The following is a 27,843-nucleotide window of genomic DNA, read 5'->3' as shown; positions in this document are numbered from 1 at the left end:
GGTAACGGACGTGAATACGGAAGTTACGCCAGAGGAAGAGGAAGTGGAGCGGGCTGCGAACCCACGTGGGTCCTGCGTGTGCTTCTAGGTCCTTGGAACCCGGTCCTTTAAACTCACCCCCGGCTTAGTAGACATGGGTCGTTCGGGGAAGTTGCCCTCCGGGGTCTCGGCCAAGTTGAAACGCTGGAAGAAAGGCCACAGCAGCGACAGCAACCCGGCCATCTCCCGCCACCGCCAGGCCGCCCGCAGCCGCTTCTTCAGCCGGCCCTCAGGTAGCAGGGTCGCGACCCAAGCGCCGCCTGCGGGGGTGTTCTGGGTGGGCCTGGGTCTCAACGGATTTCAGCCTCTCTGCAGGCCGTGGGGCCCAAGCATCGGACCTTTCGTCTCCTAAAATGTCCGATCTGGAGCCTGTTGTGAAGGTCCACCCTTCCCATTTAAGAGATGCAGAAACTGACTCCACAGGAGGGAGATGACTTGGCTAGGGTACCACGAGTATCAGTCAGTACTCACGCCTGTAGTTAACCGTGGTGGCGCTTTACAAAGCGCTTTCACCCTCATCTCTTTCCCAGGCCCCTCACTGCAGCCCCCACCCGACTCCCACCGGCGAAACTTTTACCTGGAGGGTTCCCTTTCTGAATCTGATAAGTTCTAGGTGTACAGTGGACTGCTGAGGCAGACCGCGTTCAGAATTTAGCCTCTCTGGTTGGGGGCCTGGACTCCGCCTGTTTGTTTCCTAGGGGTAGTTCTTGTTCTCTTAGCCAAAAGGAGGTTCGGGTAAGAATTGGGGGCCTTACCCTTTGCCTCCGGTTCTCAGGAAAGAGCGACTTGACAGTTGATGCGGTAAAGTTGCATAATGAGCTGCAGTCAGGATCCCTGCGTCTGGGTAAAAGCGAAGCCCCTGAGACTGCCATGGAAGAGGAAGAGGTGGGACCAGCTCTCACCGAGAAGTCTTCGGGCACCTTCCTGAGCGGCCTCTCCGACTGCACAAACGTCACCTTCAGCAAAGTGCAGCGCTTCTGGGAGTCCAGCTCGGCTGCCCACAAGGAGGTAGGGGGGACTCTCAGGACAGCCGGAGGCTAGTGAGGGGAGGCCAGCTGACTGCTGTCCGGTGACAACAGGTGGAATCTCTGGATGATGTGTCACCCCTCCTACCCTTTGTGTCTGCTGCTTATTACCCCTCCTAGGGCAGGTTCCACTTTCTGCTTTTTCTAAGAACATCTTCCTGGCTCAAGTGTAAAGTCCCTCAGGGTATTTTCCTGACAGTTTTCAAATGTCCAAAACATTTTTTGCAAACATTTATCTCTTCAACTATACTTAACACAGGCCTTTTTATATATTGATAGAATGTTTTCAGGAAACATTTGTTGAGTAAATTAATACTGAATAACAGTGGTTAAAAAATGTTTTATCTAACAAGACCTAAATGTTATTTACCTTTTTTAGTTTATAAATTATATATACATATATTTTCATTGTTTAAATGAAAAAATGTCAAGACTATAAATGATAACAAAGTGAGGTGAGTAGAATAAAATATGAAAGTTGTTCTCCCAGCTTAACTCCTTTGTGGTAGTTACCGTTAACAGTAACAGTACTTTTCTAGACCAAAGCTGTCGAAAAGAGATGTAATGTGAGGCACATACATAATTTAAAATTTTCTAGTAGCTATGTTAAATAAAAGTAAAAAAGATGCAAGTGAAATTAACCTTAATTTTATATATCTCATTTAACCTGGTATACCCAAAATATTGTTGTTTCAACTTATAATCAATATTTTTAAAAGAGAGGTGTTTTTGCATTATTTTTATCGTACTAAGTCTTCAAAATCTAGTCTGACACCTCCATTTGGAGGCTAAATCTTCATTGGTAATACTTGATTTGTATTTAAAGTTCATAAAACTTACAGTTGCAAAAGTAGATTCATATACCCAAGTAGTTCTAAATCTGTTTCCCAATAACTGGATAAAGTATTTGTTTTTAAATATAAATAATTTACAAATTTTAAGATGCAGTTCCTCAGTCACACTAGCCACATCTCAAGTGCTCAGTGGCCTCTTGTCAAATTACCGTTGTAGACTTTTTTACCCACATTTTGTTTAGGTTTACTGAAATGCCATTATATTTTATATATACTATTCTACAACTTTTTTCGCCACTGATCAGTGTTTCTGAGTTAATCTATGTAGTTGTTCACCATTATTTTCAATAGTTACATAGTGTTTGAATTTGTCATTATTATACAATGAGTACATTATTAATCCCTTGTTGATGGCTGCTTTATTGTTCCAATTGGTTGCGGCAGTGAACACTTGTGCTTGAATGTTTACACATTTGTGCAGGTATTTCCATATATAAGGGGTAGAGCCTTAGAGGTGGGTTTTGGGCAGATGTGTGAGTTTTCCTGTTGCTGGGCCCCGTGTGTGTTCCCCTGGCTCTGCTCTGGCTGCTGCTCATCTTGTCTGCTCTGGGCTTTATCAGGAGAATAATTTGTGAAGGAGAAGGAGAAGAGGCTACCCTGCGGTGGGGTTTGATCGGAAATAGATGTCATAGGTACCTTCTCCCTCATGTGCAGATCTGTGCTGTCTTGGCTGCTGTCACCGAGGTGATACGCTCCCAGGGTGGGAAGGAGACAGAGACTGAGTACTTTGCTGCCCTGGTGAGTGGGTGTGACTTGCAGGTGGGCGGGCTTTCGGAGTAGCATGTTATTCAGGCTATAAGGAGAAGGCAGGGGCCCCTGCATGTGGGGATAGAGAAGGACAACCTTAAACAGGTGAAAGTGCTTCAGTTATTCTCAGGTGGCTTGGTAAGCCTGGTGGGATTTGCTACATTATTCTTGTAAAACAAAATCCACTACTCTCGTTTATTTTTTTCTCCTAATCCATGAAACTGAGTTACGCCCAGGGGATTCTCTAGTAAAATTGTTTTCAAAGTGTAGTTTGGGGGTTCCCAAGACCCTTTTGGGGGTTGGTTAAGTCAAAATTATTTCCATAATAATGCTAAACCATCATTTACCTTTTTCACTCCCATTCTCTCATGACCGTACCCTGGAGTTTTCCAGAAGTTACGTGATGTCTGATGACATTTTGACAGCTCATGGAATTGTGCTTGCATATTTGTGTGTTTTAAAAAATTCTCAGTTTTAATTTTTAATATGATAAATATCAATAGATATAACTTTTGTAAACCAAATCTCTTTGGGGAAATCCTCAATACTTTTTAAGGGTGTAAAAGTGTGAGAACCACTGCTGTGGAACAGGGGCCAGCAAACTATATAGCCCATGGGCATAATCTGACTCGTGGCCTGTTTTTGTATAGCCCTAGGACTGGGAATGGTTTTTACATTTTTACAAGATAGTTAAAATACACAAAGAAGAATACGCAGCAGAGACCATATGTGGCCTGCAAAGTCTAAAGTATTTATTATCCGGCTCTTCACAGAAAAAGCTTTCTAACCTCTGCTCTAGACTAATGAAGCAGATAGCACTATATGGTTTTCATAATGTGTCAGGCAGTGTTCTAAATGTCTGATATATATTAATTCAATTAAACCTCACAACAACTTATGATCCCTATTTTACAAATGAGGAAACTGAGTCACAGAAAAGTTAAGCTGCTAGTCCAAAGTCACAGTGGTGGAGCTGGGATTTGAACCTCTGACACCAGCGTTCTTGGTCATAACCGACCTGCTGGGCACACGGTGCCCGCATACCCCATTTGCCCAGCGTGACACATTTCCCATTCACACCCCATGGTCTGGCCTCAGATGACAACAATGGAAGCGGTGGAGTCCACGGAGTCTCTGGCCGCTGTTGCTTACCTGCTGAACCTCGTCCTGAAGCGGTGAGTCCTGGCTCCTTATAGGGGGAAGAAGGGAGTGGGGGTGGAAGGGAGGTAGAGGACCAGGGAATTATTAAAAGGAACAAAAAGATGCTAAGTATCAGGTGGCATTCTACTGGCTCAGGCTCCAGGGTGGCCTGGGATGTTACAGGACAGAGTGTGAGTGCTGGGGCCTGGGCAGGGGCAGCCCTGTGCAGCGAGTGGGGCAGGAGGGACAGGGTGGAGTGTTGAGCCACGATGTTTGGGCACCTGCAGCCAGGGGGCAGGTGGGGAGAGGACTTGGGGGAGTTTATAAGGGCCCATCTGGTGGGTAGTGGAGAGCGGGTTGTGGAGAAGGTGGGGCAGGCAGGGAGCTCAGGTGCCATGGAAACGCACTGAACTGGGTGTCAGAAAGGGTGGGCTCGCGGAGTGACTGGGCCAGCGCTGCCCCGCTCTGACCAGCTTCTCCTCCAGACCAGCTGCTCTCAGAGGCCCCTCTAGTCTTCTGACCTTCTTTCTTCTCTCCCTGTAGCGTGCCCAGCCCTGTGCTCATTAAGAAGTTCTCTGATACCTCCAAAGCCTTCATGGATATCATGTCAGCCCAGGCCAGCAGTGGCTCCACCTCTGCCCTCCGATGGGTCAGTGTTTGGGTCTCGGTGTCCCCCTGCCGTCTTCCAGAGCCCATCTGATTTGGCTACGGCTTGGACACTCCCTGGGAGGGGTATAGGCACCCTGTGGACCCTCAGAAAGCCCTTTGGCATTTTCTGGAGTTGGTGAGAAGCCGGGCTCTTTCCCACCTGGGTGAAGCAGGTGGAGCTGAGAGACTGCCTCTCCTCTGAAGGTCCTCTCCTGCCTGGCCACCCTTCTGCGGAAGCAGGACCTGGAGGCCTGGAGCTACCCCGTGACCCTGCAGGTGTACCATGGGCTGCTGAGCTTCACTGTGCACCCCAAGCCCAAGGTGAGGCCGTGGGGCACCAGGACGTGGGAGGGGGCAGCCACTCTAGCAACCGGGCTGGGCCTGGCCTGCTGAGTGGACTGGGGAGGTCGCCCTGAGCGCTGGGCTCTTGTCCAGAGGTTCTCCTCCTGCCTGAAGCCCTATCTGCTAGCTCCTCCTACAGGAGGGAGGGTCACAGTCAGGCCCATTTGAGTCTCTGCTACCTCATTGGTCAGTGACGTGTTTAGTTACAGTGGCAGGAGAGTGGGCTGGAGGGGGGCTTTGAGTCACACAGACCTGAGCTGAATACTGGACTCACTGGTTGTGCTGTGACCTTGGGCAAGTTACTTAACCTCTCTGAGTCTTGGTTTCCAAGCTGTAAAATAGGGATGATAATAACAACTTGGCTGCAAGGTCACGGTGACACTCTGGTGCTCCCCACGGGCCTGCTGCAGGTCCTGGCTTGTAGTAGGTGCCCAGTAAGTTGTGCTTAGCCACTCTGCTTCCTCCTGAAATTTAGGGCCGGGAACGTGTAACAGTCCTAAGAGTCACTCCCTGTGCTAAGTGCTCTGATCCCAGGCAGGCTCATGCCTCCTTCCCTGTGTATCCCTCCAGTGGTTCCCTCACTTGCTTCAGGTCTCTGCTGAAACGTCATGTCACTGAAGTGACACTTTCCTGATCGCCGTATAAAAAGTAACAGCCCCTGTTTTATTGTCTGCAAAGTACTTTTACCTTCTGGTGTACATTTCTTTATTTCCCACCTCCCAATGAGTTGTTGGTTCACTGCTGAACTGGTGGACACTGCATATTGCTGGACGATTGCATGAATGAAGGAATCCGTGTTGTAAAGGTGAGACACTGAAGCTCAGAGACTAAGTGGTCTGGTTTGCTCAAGGCCAGTTGGTGAGTTAGCAGAAGAGCAGGAATGGAAAGTGAGGTCTGTCTTACTCGGCAGCCCAGGAGTCCACACACACGCAGCCCCAGGCGTGTCCTTGGCCCTGTAGGAGGTGTGCGATCAATGCTTACTACTGGTGGTCATGAGAACCACACACACTGCTGGTTGAACATGACCCGGCCCTGTCCCCCTTCCTTGTCCCTCAGATCCGGAAGGCTGCCCAGCATGGAGTGTGCTCCGTCCTCAAGGGCAGTGAATTCATGTTTGGTGAAAAGGCCCCTGCCCATCACCCTGCTGCCATGTCCACTGCCAAGTTCTGCATCCAGGAGATCGAGAAGTCTGGAGGTGGGGAAGCGCAGTTGAGAGTGGGCGGCGGGGGGCAGGGCCTGCTGCAGAGAGTGGGCTGGAGTCTCAGCTGCCCTCTGTCCACCAGGCTCCAAGGAGGCCACCACCACGCTGCACATGCTGACCCTACTGAGGGACCTGCTGCCCTGCTTCCCGGACAGCCTGGTGAAGAGCTGCAGTGAGACTCTCCTCCGGGTCATGACTTTGAGTCACGTGGTAAGCTCGGGCCCCGGCGCGTGGGGACGCGCCGAGGAGGAGGGAGGGCAGAGCTTCAGACCCCAGGCCCGTGGTGCCGGCACTCGGGAAACTCACTGTTCAGGCCAAAAGCAGGGGCCAGGGTCTCCCAGCCCCCGCGCTGCTCTTAGCTACACCCAGGGACAACATCTCATCCCCGGTGTCGGATAGACTGGGCATCTTCTGTTGGGAGATGAGGTGAGGGAGAGGGTGGAACCATGGCGGGGCTGGTAAAGCATCAGTCCTCCCCCTACCTTGAGCTCTACCCCAGCCACAGACACGGTTATTTCTCTCTGTCTCTCTTTTTTTTTTTTTTTTTTTTGCATACTTAATAACGTCAGTATGACAACTTTAAAGATACATAAAAACGATCCCTTGCATTTGATATGCTAGCACAATTCTGTTAATCTCTATGTATTCTCTTATACTGTTTGTTCACATACGTATTTTAAAGCATTCATTATATAAATAACATGATCATTGTTTAAGAGGAAAAAAAAACATTCTGAAGTATATAAAGTAAAAAAATAGAAGTCTCTTTTTTCCTCCAAGTCTCATTTCCTAAGATAAATAGTACACAGACAACTTGCCGTGTATCCTTTCAGACATTTTCTTTTTAGGTAAGCAAACACATAAAAACGTGAAAATACAGCTATAATTATAGTATGTCAACGATTTGTAGCCTGCTTTTTTAGCCCATTATGTTAAAAAAACACTTTGTTCACATTTCTCCATTGTTCTTGTTTAAATCATTTTTTTTCCTGGTGGCTGCCAGGACTTACTGAAGCAGCAGTCCTCTGAGTGTCAGGTGTAGGAGGCATGTTTGAGGTTCAGGGGGCCCAAATCCCCACAAGCCCTCTGGCTGGAGTGGGATATTGAGGAGCGCAGGGCCACCGTGGGCTTTGCGGTGGGTTCCCCACTAAGCCTCCGTGTCCTCTCCAGCTGGTGACAGCCTGTGCCATGCAGGCCTTTCACAGCCTCTTCCATGCCAAGCCAAGCCCGGGTACCCTGCCAGCAGAGCTCAACGCCCAGATCATCACGGTGAGGCCTGATGGGGGGACGGGGACATGGCTGTGCTGGGGGGCGGCCCTGTTACTTGTCTGCAGAGCGAGGTTGGATGGGCCGGGTTGGGCCACCCCTGTGTAGGAGTCAGGTAGACGGGCAGCCAGGAGACTGGCCACCAAAGCCACATCAGTGTCCACGGGAGCTGGGGGCCCTGACTCTTGACTTTGTGGTAGTTAACCTAAAAAACCATTCAGCATGGTCTCATGGTATTAACAGGTACCTTGAGCAAAGGTTCTCAGTGTTAGGGATCTCTGGGTGGATTTGGGGAAGGGAGCACAAACCCCCCCCCAAATTGCAAAATGTGTGTATATGCTCACTTACGTTTTTCCGGAGAAGGGTTCTGGCTTTTGTCAGGTTCACAAAGGGTTGTGTGACCCAAGTTATTCTTGACTGCTCCTAGAGACTTTTTTCCCATAGAAGCAGAAGCGGAAGGGCTTCATTGAGCAGGGAAAGGAAGGCCAACGGGGCTGTGAGTGCAGGGGGCCCCGTGTGCAGGCCCTGGGACAGGACAGTCACGGGGACGTGCTGTTGCCTAGGGATGGGAAGGGGTCGTGTCATTGGGCTGCTGCTGAACACACTTGCTCAGTCACCTGCTTATTCCCTGTCCCGCCCCTAGGCCTTGTACGACTACGTTCCCAGCGAGAATGACTTACAACCCCTGCTGGCCTGGCTGAAGGTCATGGAGAAAGCCCACATCAACCTGGTTAGGTAGGGATGCGGTGGAGGGCGGTCCCTTGGCCTCCAGCCAGGCCCCCTACACTGCGGTACAGATGGGAGGGACATGAGCCGGAAGCTGGAGGGGGTGCGGCTTTCTGGGGGGGTGCGGTTCTGCACCGAGTGTGTGCAGACCAACTCTTGTGTTCGTGAAGGCGGGGCCAGGTAGCACAGCTTGTGTTAGCCAGGGCTGCTGCCTTTCCTGCCAGAGCTCCGAGGAGCTGAGCAGCAAGGCGGCCGAGAGCACCTTCCCCACCAAGAGGTGGGGCCCGAGTGCCATCCTGATTCCTGTCACCCCCGCCGGCTGTGCAGCTGGTTTACTTCTCAGAGGATATCATCCCCTTTCTGCGGCTCCACCCTACTCCCCACCTGGGTTAATGGTCCCCTCCTCTGGGATCCTCAGTCCTGCGAACCCAGTTTCTGTTTTGTGTCTCATAACAGTCACTCTTTTTACGCGGGCCTCTCACTGTTGTGGCCTCTCCTGTTGCGGAGCACAGGCTCCGGACGCGCAGGCTCAGCGGCCAGACCCCACAGAAGCCTTTTGTGTTGACAGGCTGCATCGGGACCTGGGACTGGGCCACCTCCCTCGCTTGTTTGGAACTGCGACAACCTGCCTCCTCTCCCCCCACTCGCAGGTGGTGACAGCTGCCACCCAGTGCCTTCAGGTACCTCAGCCCCCAGCCCAGCTTTAGCGAGGGAAGCAGAGAGCCTTAGAGCTCCCAGAGCTCACCCCAGGCCTCTAGCTGTGTCCTGGGGAGGAAGTTCTCAGGGTGGGGGTGAGCTTCCTAGAAGCTTCAGGAAGCAGTCACCTGGGAAGGCTGAGTGGCACTGGGGGGCTGTTTTGGGCCCAAACAGCTGTGGCCTCTTTTTGCAGGAGATCCTGAAGGAGTGTGTCGCTCCCCACATGGCTGACATCGGCTCCGTGACCTCCTCGGCCTCAGGCCCTGCCCAGTATGTCGCCAAGATGTTCAGGTGAGAACACAGCCTCTGCGTGAGGAGGGAATAAGGTGTGCCTGTAGAAAGTTCCTCGTGATGACAGGTACTCCTCTTGTCACTGTGGTGGGCCTTGCGCACACTGCCAGAGCAGCTGCTGTCGGTTTGAGCACTGGCCACACTCCTGGTGCCATAGTGTCATGCTCATGAGTGTGGACTTGGGGGCCCGTCATCTGGGGCTAGTTCCTCCACCTCTCAACACCTCAGAGTCCACATCAGTCTAATGGAGGTGTGGATTGAATGAGGTCATATATGTAAAGTTCTCAGAACAGTACCTGGTGCGTAGTTAAGTTCCAATAAATACCAGAAATTATTGGTAGTCCTTACAGTTCTAGGAGATAGGTGCTGACCCCATTTTACAGACTGGGAAAGCTGAGGTCACTCAACTAGTAAGTGGCAGCCTGACCGCAGAATCCACTCTACTCATGTGCTGTGCTGCCCTCCATGCCTACAAGAGAAGCCATTCACAGACCGGCCTCCAACCACCCAGGCCCTTCCAGCCGCCAGTGAGGAGCTTCAGAGCACCAAGAGGCTAGGATCTTTGGTGTTTCCTCTGGGTCTGTCTGCTCAGCTCCAAGGTGTGATGCTTTGGGTTCTGTTCCTTATGAGGACATAGGCCTGTTTCTTCTGGATACACCTGGAATGAAGTTTCTGGAAAACTGAGGAATAGAGCTGCTCCACCCCCAGCTCACCCCTTTCCCCACATTAGGCCATTCTTGCCTAGAGCCTCTGGGGCTTGACTTCAAGAGATGAGCTGACCACAGCGTGACTGGGCCGGAAGGGGCTAGCAGCCGGCCGGGCTTCCCCACTGTTGTGGCTTTTCTCCCTCTGCCCAGTCCACCTGTACCTACCCCATCTTCCCACCTCTGGTCAGACCGAGAAAGCATGGGACAGTGACAACACGGGCTTTGGCGGCCCAGTTTGGCCACTAGAAGAGTGACACTGCTGGGCTACTTAGTCCCTCTGAGCCTCAGTTTCCCCATCTGAGGATGGAACAAATAACCTAGCTCACAGCTGATTTTTGAAGTGTGAGGATTATATAAATGAAACTCTTAGCACAGGGGGTACTTGGGAAACACTAGCTCTCCCCCTTGGCCTTTCCTGGGGCCTCACCCTTGCCGTGGTCTGTAGTTCCTGGTGCTGGCCATGGACTTCCACGGCCCTGACTGCCCACTCCCTTAGCAGGGCAGTGGAGGAGGGCCTGACATACAGATTCCACGCATCATGGAGCTCCGTGCTGCAGCTGCTGTGTGTCTTCTTTGAGGCGTGTGGGAGACAGGCCCATCCTGTGATGAGGAAGGTGACTGGGGCAGCAGCTGGGCCGGGGCAGGAGGTGGCTGGGGCTGCTAGAGGGGCATGTGTCTCCGTTACCTCTGCGCTTTACTCCCCCACTGCCAGGGTCCACTGCAGGTGCCCAGTACTGTGTCCCCAGGAAGGCGACTGGGCCAACGTGGGAGGAACGAGAAGAGGGCTAAAACCACCCCTCCCCCCACCGCCTAATGCCTTCTCACTAGTCTTAGCTGGAGTTGATGGTTTTGAAACTCACAGGGAACCAGTGTGATTCTCCCTCACCCCTATCTATTATCTTTTAATTTTTAATTCTCTAAATTTTCTGTAACAGGTGAGCATAGTACTTTAAGCAGCCTTAGGTCCCAGGGAGGTTACCAAAGCCCAGAGTAAACCATTTAAGGCTCAGGAATCACTTCCAGCTCAGGGAGCAGATGGGAGCCTGAGGACAGGGCACAGACCCCTCACCAGCAGGCGGAGCAGCTCACGGCCTCGTGGGGCCTTCCCCAAGGGTAGGGCCTTCCTTGAGAGGCCTGGCCCGGGCCCCACTAGATTAGGTTGGCAACACCTGGCTCCTGTGAGAGGTTCTCAAGGAATGAGGCTCGCAGACGGGCTCTGAGGGGCTGTAGTGAACCAGAGGGGGCAGCTCTGGTCTTGAGGGGCAGCTGCTCCGCAGTGCCTGCTAATTTATACTAATTGTACTGTGGGTCTGCATTTCCCATACCTTCCTGGTTTTCAAGATAAACCGGATATCTACGTTTGTATATGAAATCTCCTGATTTTTACACTTTACTAACAAATACAGAATTTCTTTTTAAATCCTGGGGCATTGAGGAAGGCTCAAACACATCCAGGAGTTGAATTTGGTTAATGGTCTGTGACCTCTGGCGAGAGCATAACCTGACCCCACGCCCCCAACCTCGTCCTCTTGGAGACTTTGTCCCAGCCTCAGCCACGGGTGCCTGTGCTGCAGGCCCGTCTTAATGTCTGACCCGTGTCTCTTTGCTCCAGTGCCTCCAGTCCCTGTGTGACCTGCGCCTCTCCCCCTACTCCCCCCACATGGCAGCTCTGGACCGCGCAGTGGGCGCTGCCGTGGCCAGCATGGGCCCCGAGGTGGTTTTAGAGGCTGTGCCTTTGGAAATTGATGGCTCTGAGTAAGTGCAGCCCTGCTTGGCTTCCATTCCAGCCCCAGGAGAGCCACGTGGCTTGTTCTCCGCTGGGAGGGTGTCCACACCCTCGGCTGACGTCTCCACGTGCCATGTGGGTCAGTGGGGGCGGCCAGAGCAGGTCCTGTCCTGTTCCTAGGCTCCATGGGGAGACAGCTGCAGGCCGTCACCCCTTCCTCACCACGCCTCCCCTCCCTCCTCCCAGAGAGACTCTGGATTTCCCTCGGAGCTGGCTGCTGCCCGTCATCCGAGACCACGTCCGGGAAACTCGACTTGGTTTCTTTACCGCTTACTTCCTGCCTCTGGCTACCACCCTGAAGAGGAAAGGTACGGGCCCACCACAGTCCTGGAGCCTCACTGGAAGGGTCGGGAAGGGCTCCTGGTCCAGCGCCCCAGCCTTAGGACGTTCGGCAGCCTCCCTGGGCCGAGCAGGTGGTCAGCCAGTGCTTGAGCGCCGTCATCAGCGGGGTCCGAGGCGTGGCCAGGCACCCCTGCCCCGAGGCTGGCAGACAGGGCCTTTTCTCCCACCAGAGGAATAATTAGACAAGTACACACCGATTTATATATACAAAGATGTTCCAAGTAAAAATCCCGACACAGCCCACACATCCCTCAGTGGGGCTCCTATGAAGTCAGTCATAATAAAGCCCCACCGTGGGACACAGAGTGCTCCCTGTACAGAAGGAAAGAGACCGACGGGAATGGACGTGTTTAGTCCATGGTGAGCTGAGTAGATCAGATTGAAAGCTCAGCTCAGCCGCTCCACCGTTTGGTGACTTCGGGCAAGTTTATTCAACTCGCCTGGGTCTGCTCATCATCTGTAAAATGAGGGCGATAATTGCGATGGTGTGAGGATTAAATGCAGTAATCGCGTAAGTGCACATTACACAGGCTGCCATGTCGAAACTGCTTGATAAATGTTACCAGCTTTATTCTCAAGTAAAACCAGGTTTCAGAACAATATATTTATAAGACAATCCTTTTCACGTCTTTAAAAGTGTGCACGTGCTTGGAGAAATATAAGAAGGTCAGAAATGGGGAGGAAGATTTGCGGGGGAGATTGTGGGGAGATGTCGCTTTCTGTTTTACATAGGTCTTTCCATTTTTTTAGAACAAACGAGTGTTTGTTTAATAATAAGTGTTACGTTTCGTCTGTGGAGCAGGGGAATCGCCCATATTCCTGTCCTCATCATTGGGCTTTTGGTTTGGGTAAACATGAGGCCTATCAGTCAGGAGTGTGCCCAGAGTCACACTGTGTCCTGTGTCACTCTAGCAATGGACCTGGCCCAGGCAGGCAGCACAGTGGAGTCCAAGATCTACGACACGCTCCAGTGGCAGGTAAGGGGTCAGCTGGGGGGTGTGGGGAGGACAGGTGGGCACAGGTTGCTGGTCGTCACTCTCCTCTATCATCCCCTCCCTCCCCAGATCTGGACCCTCCTGCCTGGGTTCTGCACGAGGCCCACGGATGTGGCCACCGCCTTCAAAGGGCTGGCGCGGACGCTGGGCACGGCCATCAGCGAGCGCCCAGACCTGAGGGTCACTGTGTGCCAGGCCCTGCGCACCCTCATCACCAAGGGCTGTGAGGCGGGTACGTGTGGACTCTGGGGTCGGGGCTGGTGGAAGATGGCTGTGATGGTGCGAGTCCCCTGACCCTGCCTGTCCACCTCATTGCTTGAGCCACCGCTAATCCTTTTCAAGGACCTGAGTGTCCACTGGGGACCCGAGGAGTTAGTAGGATGCTGAAAACGGCCCCTTCTCTTTCTTTACTCTCAGTGTACTGACAGCTGCTGGGAGTTGTCCAGCCTTTACGTGGGGCTAGCACTTGGCTGGCCCCATAGACTGTGGTGGCCCCTCGTCCTCTGTGCTCTGGCTTCAGCCTCTCCTGTCCCAGAAAAGCCCCAAACCCATGACCCTGTCACAGGTCCCCCAAAAGAATGCCTCTGGGCTGCAACCACAGTGGCCTTTGAGGCAGGGTCATCTCCTGGCCCTTTTGTGCAAACTTTGGTCCTCCTGCCAGAGGCCGACCGTGCTGAAGTGAGCCGCTTTGCGAAGAACTTTCTGCCGATCCTGTTCAACTTGTACGGGCAGCCCGTTGCGGCCGGAGACACCCCAGCCCCTCGCCGGGCCGTGCTGGAAACCATCAAAACTTACCTCACCATTACTGAGCCTCAGGTGACCTGGTAGAGGAGGGGGAGGAACAGTCTCCGGTGGGTGAGTGTTGGGTTGGGGTGTTGGAAAGGTCAAGACCCTACCCACCATGGCTCACTTGGCCCTCTGCCCCCAGAAGAACAGGGGACCATATGCCAGCAGTAGGCTGGGCTCGAGCCTCCTCAAAAGGGAGGAGAGGAGGGGGAAGAGACGAGGGTGCAAATCTGTGACCTGCTGCTGCTGTGTATTTTCTCTTGAACAACTCCCTCCTTATCCCTTTGGGCTGCCAGTTGGTGAATGGTTTCCTGGAAAAAGCCAGTGAGAAGGTGCTGGACCCTGCTAGCTCTGACTTCACCAGGTAAGTGCCCCACTTGAGCTGGGGCAGCCCAGGGAGCTAGAGAGTATGTCTAGCAGAAGCTCTGTGTATCTGTCTGGAATTATTTAGGAAAGTCTTGAGATATTGAATGTCCCAGCTCTACCCTGAGGCCTGACCAGTTCCTCCATCCTGGAGCACCATTGTAGTCTGCTAGGGAAATGTGAGGACCCTGGAGACACGCTGCCCGGATTCAAATCCCAGCTCTGCCCCTTATAAGCTGTGACCTTGGTTGAGTTATTTATCTACTCTGCTCTGTGCCTTCATCTGTAAAATGGGCATGATGATAATGCCTGCAATAGAGTTGCTGTGAGGATTGAAGGGGTTAAGACATGTAAAGCGCCGGGAACAGTGCTGGTACCTTATGAGTGCTGAGTTAGGTTACAGGCAGTGATTATTGTTCATGGGCTCCTTCGAGGCCCCTTGTCCTCCTCACCCTGACCTTTCCCACCTCCCCCGTACCCAGTAGACACGAGGACACTGATAGTGCATACCCTTCCCCAGCCTCCACTAAGCTCCTCCTTGGTCTCCTGTCGCTGAGCAGATTGTCCGTCCTGGACCTGGTCGTGGCCTTGGCTCCCCGCGCTGATGAAGCCGCCATCAGCAAGCTGTACTCCACCATCCGGCCCTACCTAGAGGTGAGCCGTGGAGGCCGGGAGCCCCACACGCCCACACCTGGGGGGTGCGTGGGCCCTGTCTCCATGCCTTGCTGCTGCCCAGGATCGGGTTTTAATCTGCTTTCTCATGGCATGGCTGCCCTTTGTATCTGTCTAGCCCTGTACTCTACCATGTAGGTGCCAGAGTGACAGAAATGCACGGCCATGCTTGGGCCTCACCTGCTAAGATGCCTCTTGTAGAGCCGAGGCCTGACTCACTCACTAGGCCCATCACCGCCTGGCCTGATCTTCATCCTACCCAGCCTCATCCCCCTGCTGCCACTCCGGCCTCATTAGGCTGCTTTTAAGGGTTCCAGATATAACAGCCCTTTTGTGCCTTTGCACGTGCTGGGTCCCCTGCCTGACATGCTCGCCCCTGCATGCTGTGGCTAACCACGAGGCAAAAGTCAGGCCTGCGTGACCTTCTGAAAACTGTCACCACTGCAACAGTATAATAAGCAGTTACCCAACAGCGTGAGAAGTGCTCTGGTGGAACGTGCAGGCAGACACACAAGTCCAGGGCAGAGTCACCTAACCTCAGGAGAGGTGTCCCGGCAGGGAGTGGAAGGGATGGAGGGCTGGGTGGGCTTCACTCCCCTCAGCGTCCCCTGCCTGGCCCAGATTCAGCCTCTCACTAACCTGTGTTCTCCCTGCCCTCCCATTGGATGTCACGAGCTCCAGAGGGCAGGGCCAGCTTCTCTGAGTCCCCACCAGGGCCAGTCACAGCTCACGTGGCTGCTCTGTGGATGTTATTGGACTGGGTGAGGGTGGGGGGCTCCCCAGCCCCCTCTCTCACCCACCCCTGTCTACCATACGCCCTCCCAGAGCAAGGCCCATGGGGTACAGAAGAAGGCCTACCGCGTGCTGGAGGAGGTGTGCGCCAGCCCCCAGGGCCCTGGCGCCCGCTTCGTGCAGAGCCACCTGGACGACCTGAAGAAGACCCTTCTGGACTCACTACGGAGCACCTCCTCGCCCGCCAAGAGGGTGCGGACTCCAGGGGCCCCGCTCTGCCCTAGGGGGGACGAGCAACACCAGGAGAGGAGCAGCGTGGAGACGCTTAGCGACTTCAGGGGCGGAGGTGGCACTGAGGGTCCTGACTGTTGTCCCCCTGTCCCGCAGCCCCGTTTGAAGTGCCTCATACATATCGTGAGGAAGCTCTCCGCCGAGCACGAGGAGTTCATCAGCGCCCTCGTCCCGGAGGTGCGGGGTGTGGGAGGGGAGTGTGTTGTGATTTGGGGTTCCTTGGAATGGGGCTCCTGAAGGCCTACCAGGATCAGGGGAGGGCAGTAGTGGGAGTGGGGGTGGGCTGGATTCACTGTCTGGGAGCGTGAGTGCCCTTACCCGTCCGCTCTGCCTCAGGCTGCCAACCCTGGGGTGGCCAGCTTGGGGAGCCCGTGCTAACGGGGCTGTCTGGGCAGGTGATCCTCTGCACCAAGGAGGTGTCGGTGGGAGCTCGGAAGAATGCTTTTGCGCTGCTGGTGGAGATGGGCCACGCCTTCCTTCGGTTTGGCCCAGACCCAGCAGGTGAGGCCCGGGTGGCATGGGGCTGGGGTGGACGCTGTGCTCCCGGCCTGGGTGAGGAGGCACCCTGCACTCACCCATCAGAGAGAAAAGATGGAGGGAGCTGCCGGGCACTGGCCCTGGGCGGGCTGCTCCTCTCTGGTGGGAGGCCCCCTTCCGGTTGGGCCCACGATGCAGTGCACACGGTGGGCTCTGCCCTGGGCAGCTCCTGCTCTCTGCCCTCCCAGAGGCCCTGCAGCGCTACCTCGTCCTGATCTACCCCGGTCTCGTGGGCGCTGTGACCATGGTCAGCTGCAGTATCCTGGCCCTGACCCACCTCCTTTTCGAGTTTAAAGGTAAACGCTATTTGCTTGAAGGCCTGGGAAGCCCTCGGGGTAGGAAAATGCCCAGGAGGTCAGGACAGTGTGGCTACCGAAACAGGGAAAGGTCCTGGGAGGGAGGACAAAGAGCTGGAACCAGGCCTGACCGCCTCCCGCCTCCTCTCCTGCCCAGCTCGGCTTTCCTCATCCCACAGCTGCCCGCATCCCGCTTTCAGAGTGGGTCGGAGGAGGTTAGGTCCCACGCCTAGATTTTCGTCCCGGTTCTGCTTCTTACCAGCCATGTGACACCTTGAACAAACTTAGGAACCTCCTGGAACCTTACTCTCTCATCTCTAAAATGGAGGAGAAAACCAGCACCTGTTCACAGGGTGTCTGAAGGACTAGAGGAGATGCTGGCAGAAAGTGACTAGACACGTGCCAGGCACTTGGAAGTGTCCCCCAGGTGTCAGCTCCCACTCTTGTGACGCGGCAGGGGTCTTAGGTCTGGGTGGGGTTCCAGGTGTCTCTGACAGTGGCCCTCTGGCCACCACAGGTTTGATGGGGGCCAGCACGATGGAGCAGCTGCTGGAGAATGTGTGCCTGCTCCTGGCCTCCCGTACCCGCGACGTGGTCAGATCAGCACTGGGCTTCATCAAGGTGTCGATGGTCGTCATGGACATGGCACACCTGGCCAAGCACGTGCAACTGGTGGTGAGTGTCCCCTTCCCCTCGGCCAGTGGCATAGTGGCCCGCGAGCTGCCGGCAGAGACCCAGTGAGCCTTGAGGCCAGCCAGCTTCAAACACTTTTCTGGCTACACGCTGTCTTGTGCAGCAGAAGGTCATGCAGGAGCCCTGGAAGAGACCAGTGGTGGAGGTAAAGGGGCACAGCACCCAGGCTGCCACTTGTCACCCCCCGCAGCCCCTCCACAGCAGCAGGGGCTCTGCAGGGCAGGGGGCGGTGGGTAGGGCCACCCCTTGTTTTACGGATAGCAAACTGAGGCCAGAGATTTTCCCAGGTCACAGTGCTAGTGAGAACAGTCCTGGGAACAGAACTGCGACTCTGGGCTGTCCCTCGGAAGGGACCCAAACCTCCCTTTTTATTTTCCCTCTTGCACTGTGACCTTCTGGGTTTGAGAAGACTTCTCTAGATGCCCCTGCTGGGCTGCAGAAGGGCCTGAAAAGCCCTCTGGTATTGGGTCCCTGGCCCCCTCCTGCTGGGCATAAGGCGTGCAGCAAGCTGGGACTGTCCTGTGAGCCCTCCGTCCACTGCACCCGCCACCTCAGTTTCCCACTTCCAGCTGGGTTGAATCGCATCAGGGCTCTAGGTCCCTCTTGCCTGTCATCTTTGCATCTGGCCTTGGGTTGGGTCAAAGCGAGAAGGGGCAGATGAGAGTCAGGATGCCTGCCCCTGCCTGCCAAACCCTGCCGCCTAACTGGGGCCAGCGATGGGGAGGACGGCCTGAGCGGTGACCTGTCCTGGAGTGACTAGGGTTTATACAAGCCTTCAAAGGATCGAGGGGGCCCTGCACCACCAGCCTCACTGAGGGACACTGCAGATGATACCTGCTGGCCACGTGTTTCTCACGAAGGCTGGAGTGCGGTCCAGCCAGAGATTCATGCAGGGCAGTAGGAGGGACTCGTGGAACCAGGAGAAACCCGTGGTGTGGGGGGCAGACAGGGTGAGGGGGCGCATCTTCCCCCTGAAGCCCCGCTGCTCTGCCCCGCAGATGGGAGCCATCGGGAAGCTCTCAGATGACATGCGGCGGCACTTCCGCATGAAGCTTCGGAACCTGTTCACCAAGTTCATCCGCAAGTTCGGGTCTGTGCCCTGACTGGGAGGGAGTAGGGGAGGGGTCGAGGGGTTTCCAGTCCCACCAGGACCGCTGCTGAGAAGGGGCCAGGCTGGGGGGCTGGAAGGGCTCTGGCTGGACACCTCGCTCTGGATAGCGCTCTCTGGCCCGGGCACCTCACCGGCCCGTCTCTACGGCCTCAGGTTCGAGCTGGTGAGGAAGCTCCTGCCAGAGGAGTACCAGAAAGTCCTGGTGAACATCCGGAAAGCAGAGGCCCGGGCCAGGAAACAGCGGGCCCTGAGCCAGGCCGCAGCGGAAGAGGAGGTGGAGGAGGAGGAGCCCTTCCGGGGCAAAGGCGACAGGTGAGACCCGTGGCGGGACGCTGGGGCCAGGTCTCCCCTGGCCCGAAGCCTGCCCAGGCCGTGCCCAGCTTCCCTCACTCTCCTGGAGCGCCCTGACTGGGGCTTGTCTGTCCTTAGCATCGAGGAGATTTTGGCTGACTCGGAGGACGAGGAGGACGAAGAGGAGGAGAGGAGTCGGGGCAAGGAGCAGCAGAGGCTGGCCCGCCAGAGGGGCCGCGCGTGGCTGAAGGAGGGTGGCGGGGATGAGCCCCTCAACTTCTTGGACCCCAAGGTGGCCCAGCGAGTCCTGGGTGAGTATGAAGCGGCTGGCCCGTGGGCACAGGGGACAGGCTTGCCCTGGGCCAGCTTTAGGAGCGGAGTGGCCTCTGGGGAGGCCCGCGGGCACCCTGGCCTCCCACACATGCACATCACAGTGCCGCAGGCACTCATCCAAGTCACAGACCCAGGCATGTCGGTTCTGATGAGGGTGTGAGCGGGCTAGGACGGGCCTTCCACCTCCTCACCTCCCGACTCTGCCCCGCCAGCCACCCAGCCTGGGCCAGGTCGGGGCAAGAAGAAGGACCACGGCTTCAAGGTGAGCGCCGACGGCCGGCTGATCATCCGTGAGGAGGAGGATGGCGACGCCAAGATGGAGGAAGAGGAAGGCGCTAAAGGTGGGGCCACCTGCCCATTCAGGAGCTGCAGCTGGCCTGGGCCAGGGCTGCACTCGTTTGCTCATTCATCCACTCATTTATTTGTTCACTCAGCGACCATTCTGGGGGAAACATAGGTAAAAACAGATATAAGGAGCTTGTATCGCGGGCAACTTTCTCAAATTTTTTGTTTCTCAAACTCTTTTGACCACATTGAGAAATCTTTTTATGGTGTAACCCAGCCATTTATACAGTACTTCCATAATTCAAACAAAACTTTCAAAAGGCAGTAGTACTTCCTCTTACCATCTGTGATACACTCTGTTAATCTCTCTTCTATTGTATTCTGTTCTGTTCTGGTTATTTGCTTGTCCTCCTCCTTTTTGAAAATTTTTGTGTTTTTTTATTCCAAGCGTAAACTTGGCTGAGGCCTGGAAGCTCATTTATTGGTGAAAAGAGCCAGACTCTCCCGAGTCATTGTCTCCTGTTGTCCAGGGGCTGCTCAGGTGTAACATCTCCAAGTCCCATTTCGTCTTTCCTGTTCCCTCTGCATTTATCTCTGTATTCACGTATCTCTGTACATATCACGTAAGATCACAGAAGCCTGGGTCTTCTAAATTTTATGTCTTCCTCTTTATTTTGGTTCTCACCGCCTGCTCACTGCAGCCACTCAACCAGTGCTGTCACTGCTGCCCCTGCAACCCGACTTACTGGTTGTGTGACTGTCATTTAACCGCTCTGTGCCTCAGTTTCCTCACTCCAAAGCGGGTGTAATACCAATACCTACTTCAGAGGGTTGTAGTGAAGATGAAATGGTGACCTGAACAGCATATAGAGGTGCTGGGGATAAATGTGGTGACACTGTTTCCAGATCTGGCCTCGTCATTGTCCCCTTCTCACCCTCAGTGTATCCCGTCTCCTTGCTCCCTTCTTTTTTTTTTTTTTTTTTTTTTTTGCGGTACGCGGGCCTCTCACCGTTGTGGCCTCTCCCCTTGCGGAGCACAAGCTCTGGACGCGCAGGCTCAGCGACCATGGCTTACGGGCCCAGCCACTCCGCGGCACGTGGGATCCTCCCGGACCCGGGCACGAACCCATGTCCCCCGCATCGGCAGGCGGACTCTCAACCACTGCGCCACCAGGGAAGCCCTCCTTGCTCCCTTCTTGCGCATGGAACCCTGACGCTAAAAATGCCCACCCGCCACCTGCCCCCCACCTTCCCAGCCCCTCTCCACTCTTTCAGATCCAGTGCAAGTCCTTCTTTGTGGCCTTTGCACGGGCCCTTGGCTTCAGCCGTGTTCCCTCAGAACTCCCGACAAGCCCAGGGACTGCCAGGCTTCCGTACTTAGTCACACGTTTCTTATGACGTTTGGTTGTTGATTGACTTCACTTCAGTTTGTCTTCCCTCCAGCTGATCAGTTTCAAAGTTCTTTTTTTTTTTTTAAATATACTGGTAGTTTTTTTAAAAAAATGGTAAAATATGCGTAACATGTAATTTACTATCTTAACCATTTTTAAGTGTACGGTTCACCAGCGTGAAGTACATTCACATTGTTGTACCGCCTATCACCAGAGCTCTTCATCTTGCAAAACTGAAACTCTGTACGCATTAAACAGCAACTCCCCATTTCCCCCTCCTCCAGTCCCTGACAGCCACCATTCTGCTTTCTGTCTGTATGAATGTGAATTTGAATATGAGTCGAGGTTCTTCATGTAAGTGGAATCATTCAGTATTTGTGCTTTTGTGTCTGGTTTATTTCACTTAGCATAATGTTCTCAAGGTTTATCCGTGTTGTAGCTTGTGTCAGAATTTCCTTCCTTTTTAAGGCTTGCCTTATTCTGTTGTATATCTAGACCACATTTTGTTTGTCCATCATCCATCAGTGGACATTTGGGTTGCTTCCACTTTTTTTTGTTTTTTTTTCTTCCACTTTTTGACTATTGTGAATAGTGCTGCTATGAACATAAATATACAAATACCTCTTCAAGATCCTGCTTTTAGTTCGTTTGGGTATACGCCCAGAAGTGCAATTGCTGGATCATATGGTAGTTCTGTCTTTAATTTTTTGAGGAACTGCCCTACTGTTTTCCATGATGGCTACACTATTTTACATTCCCACCAGCAGGACAGAAGGGTTTCAATTGCTCCACACCCTCTCCAACCCTTGCTGTTTTCTGTTTCATTGATAGTAGCCATCCTAATGTGTGTAAAGTGGTATTTCATGGTAGTTTTGTTTGCATTTCCCTAATGATTAGTGATGTTTAGCGTGTTTTCATGTTTGTTGTCTATCTTTTTGGAGAAATGTCTACTCAAGCCCTTTGCCCATTTTTGAATTGGTTTTTTTTTTTTTAACATCTTTATTGGAGTATAATTGCTTTACATTGTTGTGTTAGCATCTGCTATATAACAAAGTGAATCAGCAATACGTATACATATGTCGCCATATCCCCTCCCTCTTGCATCTCAGGTGGTTTCTTTTTGTTGTTGAGTTATAGGAGTTCTTTCTTTATTCTGGATATTAACTTTTTATCAGACGTATGATTTGCGAATATTTTCTCCTATCCTGTAGGCTGCATTTTCATCCTGTTGATGTGTCCTTTGACATACACAAGTTTAACATTTTTAATGGACTCTAATCTATCTTTTGTTTATCTACCTTTTGTTGCCTATGCTTTTTGTTGGTTCATACTTCTTTATATCGCCACACAATGCCTAGCACAGATGCAGGGAAAGGTTTTTAAGCAGGGGAATAGGGCAGTCTTCCCAGCAAAGTGGAGTGTATGTGGGGCTGCGGGAATGCCTGGCTCCCCAGGAAACCTGGGGCTTTCTTAGAGTCTCAACAAAAGCTGTGTTCACTTTAGAAGTCAGGTCACTGCTTCCTTGAGGGGCTGTCGTCCGTGGGGCCCAGAATGGGAAGGAGGAAGGGGCAGCGTCCAGGGGTCTTATCTTCCACGGGATAGGTCTTCTGGGGCTGGAGTTGGCAGCCGTTGCACCCTGATGAGCCGGGAGGAGGCAGGTTGAAATTTGTGTGGGCTTTGGGAGGACAGGGGTGCTCCCTGAGTGTTCACAGGTCTCTCTTCTTATTGGCTCCAGGGGAGGAGGAAGAGATGGCTGACCTGATGGAAGACGTGGGCATCAGGAGTGTGAGTAATTCCTGCTGCTGGAGGGCCGGGGCCCTTAGACCTAAACCTTGGGCCTCACAGCTTCTCGCCGTCTCCCCGCTCCCACACACTCACTTGCCCTGCTTCCTCACTGCTCAGTGGAGCCTCGGGGTGGCACACGGCAGGCAGCCCAGGGCATGCAATGTCACGGCTGACCCCTCTGTGGGGTGTGGAGAGAGCTTGGCTCCCTCTGAAGCACCCAGTGCCTCCTTCGGTGTTGGCTGTATTGTCCAGCTGAAGGAAGAAAGAGACGGTCCCTTGTCTCTCCACCGAGGGCATGTGCTGTGCAGGCAGCAGGGGCAACAGCCGGCCTGCATGTTGCCAGGGGCCGGCTCCACTTGGGGGAGGGGTACCCACCACTGAGGAGTGCCGAGGGCCCCATGTGTCACCTCACTAATCCTCCCAGGAGGTAGGGACTCTTTATCATCCGCAGCCTGCCCGAGGCCACAGGGGTTGTTAAAAGTGCATGTCTCTGGCCCTAGACTGAACTCAAATCCCAGCTTATATGTAAAATGTGTGGCACTTAGTCCCACTAAGGAAGTGGTGGCTGTTCATCGTTGTCACCATCATCATCATTATTACATTTTTCCTGGAAATCTTTTTCTGGCTGAAGTCTGCCAGATTCCTTGAGCACATCCTCACAGGGGGCTTTGCAGTCCCTCTGCAGCCTACCCTTGTTCCTGGCCAGGGGAACTGACTGCAGCTGTGGAAGGATGGCCCCCAGGTCAGCAGAGCAGGGCTGGGGCACCTTGTCTCACGGCACCGAGAGGGTTCCAGGGTGGCCACGCTCCTGGTTGGCTCATGGCATCCATCACCTGCCATTGGGATCCCTGGGGGCTTTTTTTTTTTTTTTGGTACGCGGGCCTCTCACTGTTGTGGCCTCTCCCGTTGCGGAGCACAGGCTCCGGACACGCAGGCTCAGCGGCCATGGCTCACGGGCCCAGCTGCTCCGCGGCATGTGGGATCTTCCCAGACCAGGGCACGAACCCGTGTCCCCTGCATCGGCAGGCGGGCTCTCAACCACTGCGCCACCAGGGAAGCCCTCCCTGGGGGCTTTTTTGCATAACAGTTGCTTAGTCTCACTCCTCTGCCCTCAGTCGTGGGAGCATAAAATGCCAGGGTGCAACTGACAGCTGCAGTTGCCAGTGGGCAGAACTGTTGCCAGGTGCCAGCTGAACCAAGAACAAACTGAGCCGTCACCTCCATGATGCGGCCAAAACCACATTTCCAGCCCGTTTCTGTTTCTCCACGAGGAGCCCCTTCTGCTGGGTCTCAACTAACAAAACTGGATGTCCTGGTTCCCCAGACACACTTGTGTGTGCTGCAGCCTCCTTCCCTTTACCTGGTGCACCTTCTCTTCTATCTGGCCCCTAAGCCAGTGAATGCCCCTCAGGTGCCTTGGGTCCCTGGGGAGCTTTAGCCTCAGGAATCTGTAGTTGGAACAGGCTTCCCGGGCAGTGTGGGAGAGACACTGTGGGGCAGCCAGCCCTGCGAGCTCAGGTCTCCCCACACAACGGCCCTCCGCCTTGCCTGGTTGTCAGTTTCCGGGCTCAGATCTCCTGGTGGGCTGGGCTGCTGTCAGGCCCACCTCTCCCTCTTGGAGCTCCCAGCACGGTGCCTGGCGGGTAGCATTTGCCTCGTGCTTACAACTCCAGGGACGGTAGCATTGTTGAGCGACTGTAATGACTGACTTGAGCAGGGGTCTCCCACCTGCCTGAGGGCCCCGGGAGCACAGGAAATGGGTCTTGTCCCCTGTATCCCCAGGGCCTGCACTTAGTCAGAGATGAGTGAGTCTGACTAATGGGGAGGGTGCAGTGGAGGTCATGTGAGACGAAGTACTGATAAAGCTGTTCTCCCCAGAGAGGCTGAGGACCTCATCCCCGTTAGGAAGGCTGGGCTAAACTGAGGTCAAGGTGCCCAGATGGGCAGCTGTAGCCCTGTTGGGGGAGTTCAATGTGGAGAGGCCTAGCAGTGGAGCAGCCGACATGAGCTCTGCAGTGAGGGCCTGGGCTGGAAGCCGCGCCTCTGCTGCCGAGCAGTGTGGCCTTGCCTGGTTACTTGCCCTTTCTGAGCCTTTGTGTCCTCATCTGTACGGGGGATCGAGTGCTTGGCAGAGAACCTTTTCTATTAACGCAGGTTACGGTTCCTTTTGCGGCTCCCATTAGTGAGTATCATCGTGTCCTCTTGTTTATGAACTTTGCTTGTTACCTCTTTCTAGAAAAAGCCCCAGAAGCTCAAGCACAAAGAGGCTGACAGTGAGGAGCTGGAGATGCCCCCTCAGTACCAAGGTGAGGCTTCCTCTCTCCTCTCTTGCAGCAGGTTCCCTGTCACCTGCACTAGGCAGGGTGTGTTGCAGGCAGGGCCAAGAGGTTGCATGGCCTGGTTGTACTCAGTTGGCACCAGCAAAGATTGGCTGATATGTCCCATAAGACTGGGCTGGGGACCAAGGGGGTCTGTGGGTGAGGGAGAGCCTGGGGGTTAGGAGATCTGTGCACAGAACCCCCAGCCCTTCTGGAGAGCCCCTGAGCCCCATCTCTTCCCCACCCCCCCAGGCTTTCCTGAGACTTTTGCAGCCCACCCTTCTCCTGGGAGATGTCTGCCTCTCTTTTCTGGCTTTGAGTCAGGCCAGATTTGACCTATGTTGAGGGTGGCAGTTGGGAGGGCTGCCCAGGGAGTTCCCCTGTACAGTTGTTTCTGGGCTCCCAGGCTGTTCCTTTCCCCAGAGTAGCTGCTAGAGGTACCAAGGTGGCTGCCCAAAGCCAGGAGAAGCCTCTGTTGCCTCACCTTTGCCTTCTTTCCCCCAAGGCAGCCCCCGCAGGGCCCCTGCCCCCAGGCCCTCGAAGCAGAGCTCTTGCTCTGCATCTGGAGGTCCAGGGGCTCCTGCGGGAGGTCCCTGATGCCAGTAGCAGGTATGCTGTCAGAGCCCCACAGCATCCTCACCCAGTTGGAGTGCCACAGGGCTCCTTCTCGTTCTGTGGCCCCCCAGGCCAGGGCCCAGCTCACCTCCTCTGCTCTGAGATGGTGTGGTGCAGAAGCAGTAGTACCACACAATGCAGCAGGAGGCCTGGGTTCAGGACTGCTTGGCCAGCTGCTCTTAGCTGTGTGACCTTGGCCTGGTCACGCTGCCTCTCTGACCTTCTAGTTTCTCACCTTTAAAGGAGATTCATCTGGGTCATCTAAGAGAGTCCTCCCTAGTCGGCACTATGTGATTCCATCCATGACTGTGTGGAAGTCCGGGCTGGAAATAACACTGGCCTTGGAAGCACTTCGATCTCTCGAAGCCGCAGTTTTCACGTCTGTACGATGGGATAAGAGCTGCCTTTCTAACTCACAGTTTTGGTGTGAAGCCTGAATGAGATCAAGCCTTAGTGCCTCGTTTTACAGATGAGCTTAAGAGGCTCCAGAAAGTTAAGAGCCTTGCCTACGGTTAGAGCTGGGAGTTGAACCCCAGTCTGTCTGGCTTCAAAGCCTATGTTCTTTTCCCCAGAACAAATGGAGCAGATTTAGTTTGGAGAGGGTGAGGTATTTTATGTTAGTCGAGGATATATGTGTTTCCAGAGGTCACTGGTAGGTCTCTGGATTCAGGTCAGTCTGAGGAGCTCAGTGGTCTAATTGTCAAGTTGCTGGACAGTCCCTTCTCGAGGAAGGTCTTTGTCCTTTGTTGGTAGGGGACAACCATTCGGTCCTGGCTGTGACTCATCTCCCCAGCAGCTCTCCGGGGAGAAGGCTGCCCGATTGCCCTGGCCTTGCCTGACTCATGGCCTCTGTGTTCCCCCTCTAGCGGGAGGCTCTGGCATCCATCGCCCTGTGGCCAAGAAGGCTACCCCCGGGGCCGAATACAAGGCCAAGGTAAGAGCTGCCGGTGGGGCAAGGACTCTCCTGGCAGAGTCTCTGGGGAAGTGCGGGGCAGCTGTGACCATCACTGCCCTGGGGAGGCACCTTTGTGGAGCCAGCCTGAGGCCACACTGAGGGGTACACAAAGGTTTTGTTAGCACCTGAAGTCCAGGCCTTGTTGGATGGCTGTCCAGGGCTGCAGAAGCTCTTTGGCACCACCTGAGGCAGAGAATGAAGGGAAGGGAGGATTCAGCCTATCAGGTCAGGGGCAAGGGTGGAAAGAGAAGCCCACCCTCCTGGCTGACTCTGTTTCTCTGGGTGAGCAGAAAGCAAAGGGTGACATGAAGAAGAAAGGTCGGCTCGACCCCTACGCCTACATCCCCCTCAGTAAAACCAAGCTCAACCGCAGGTACGGCGTGTGCAGGGTCGGGGGTGAGGGCTGTGCTCGTTACACTCTCCACTCGATTGCTCAAGTCTCTTCCAGTTTTTTGTTAATTAAGTTTATTTATTTATTTTTGGCTGCATTGGGTCTTTTGTTGCTGTGCATGGGCTTTCTCTAGTTGTGGTGAGCAGGGGCTACTTTTCATTGCAGTGCGCGGGCTTCTCTTGTTGCGGAGCACAGGCTCTAGGCGCATGGGCTCTAGAGCGTAGGCTCAGTAGTTGTGGCGCACGGGCTTAGTTGCTCTGCAGCATGTGGGATCTTCCCGGTCCAGGGCTCGAACCCGTGTCCCCTGCATTGGCAGGCGGATTCTAACCACTGCGCCACCAGGGGTCCCGGTTTTTTATTCTTACTTTTTCGCATGCACCTTCAAGTATCCTTGACTTGAACTGCCCTTTTAAACATGATGGGTGTGGTCTGCATGGATCACGTGCCACCCGCCACCTGGCAGCGCCCCTTCTCCCCTGTTCCTGCTGGTGCTGGGGTGGGGACACTACCCTTTGATGTTATGGGAAGGGGGGCTGCCTTTTCTCAACGAGACGTGACCCTTCTGATCCCTGTCCCTGCAGGAAGAAGGTGAAGCTGCAGGGACAGTTCAAAGGCCTGGTGAGAGCTGCCCAGCGGGGCTCCCAGGTGGGACACAAGCTCCGCAGAAAGGATCAACGGTCCTGAGCCCTGGGACCCCCTGGGCTGCTCTGTGGTCCAGCCTGAGGCCCCTTTTTAGCCCTCAAGCTGCCATGACGCCAGGTCCAGATGCAGCAGTCAGTGGGAGAGCCTGGACTCAGAATGACTTGTTGGAACCAGGACTGGTTCCCGGAGGTGCCCTGGATTTTGGAAGCTCCAAATGGGAGTCACCCTTTAGAGATGTCCCTGGGGCCTGGAGATGGGAATGTGGCCTCAGTGCCTCTGGGTAGGCTAGCGAGAAGGCTGTGCTTTCCGTCCAGAGTGTTTGCAACAGAAGAGATGGTCTTCCTTTCCTCTGGCTGCCTGTCGCCATGTGGCACTCTGCCTGGCTGCAGTCTGGCTTTGTGAGATTTGCTATGATCAGACGTAGAATAAAGATGCAACACTATGTGTTGTAACTAGAAACATTGTGTTTTATCACCTGCCCCCCCCGCCACCGCCCGCCGCCGCATGTACAAGAACAGTGTCTGGTCATTGGCAACAGTGGCTTGACCACT

The 27,843-nt window shown here is 54.3% G+C and overlaps 1 protein-coding gene across 1 annotated transcript; it reads left to right on the top strand.

Moving 5' to 3' along the window:
• On the top strand, positions 1-27,739 carry RRP12 (ribosomal RNA processing 12 homolog). The gene is made up of 34 exons (XM_082673631.1): positions 1-272; positions 815-1,047; positions 2,573-2,656; positions 3,764-3,840; positions 4,349-4,454; positions 4,658-4,774; positions 5,852-5,990; positions 6,079-6,206; positions 7,167-7,265; positions 7,906-7,997; positions 8,557-8,668; positions 8,878-8,975; positions 10,182-10,296; positions 11,295-11,437; positions 11,655-11,776; positions 12,723-12,787; positions 12,875-13,037; positions 13,467-13,621; positions 13,888-13,955; positions 14,515-14,608; positions 15,452-15,610; positions 15,746-15,826; positions 16,045-16,150; positions 16,375-16,482; positions 17,000-17,157; positions 18,174-18,265; positions 18,440-18,598; positions 18,716-18,888; positions 19,123-19,251; positions 22,322-22,371; positions 24,608-24,677; positions 26,171-26,238; positions 26,550-26,632; positions 27,232-27,739. The coding sequence occupies exons 1-34, from the start codon at positions 134-136 to the stop codon at positions 27,332-27,334; spliced, it is 3,888 nt and encodes a 1,295-aa protein (XP_082529757.1). The 5' UTR covers positions 1-133; the 3' UTR covers positions 27,335-27,739.
• Positions 27,740-27,843: the final 104 nt, after the last annotated feature.

Source organism: Grampus griseus (genome assembly GCF_964374135.1).
Source record: "Grampus griseus genome assembly, chromosome: 16".
Taxonomy (NCBI): domain Eukaryota; kingdom Metazoa; phylum Chordata; class Mammalia; order Artiodactyla; family Delphinidae; genus Grampus; species Grampus griseus.
This window is presented reverse-complemented; position numbering and strand designations above follow the sequence as displayed.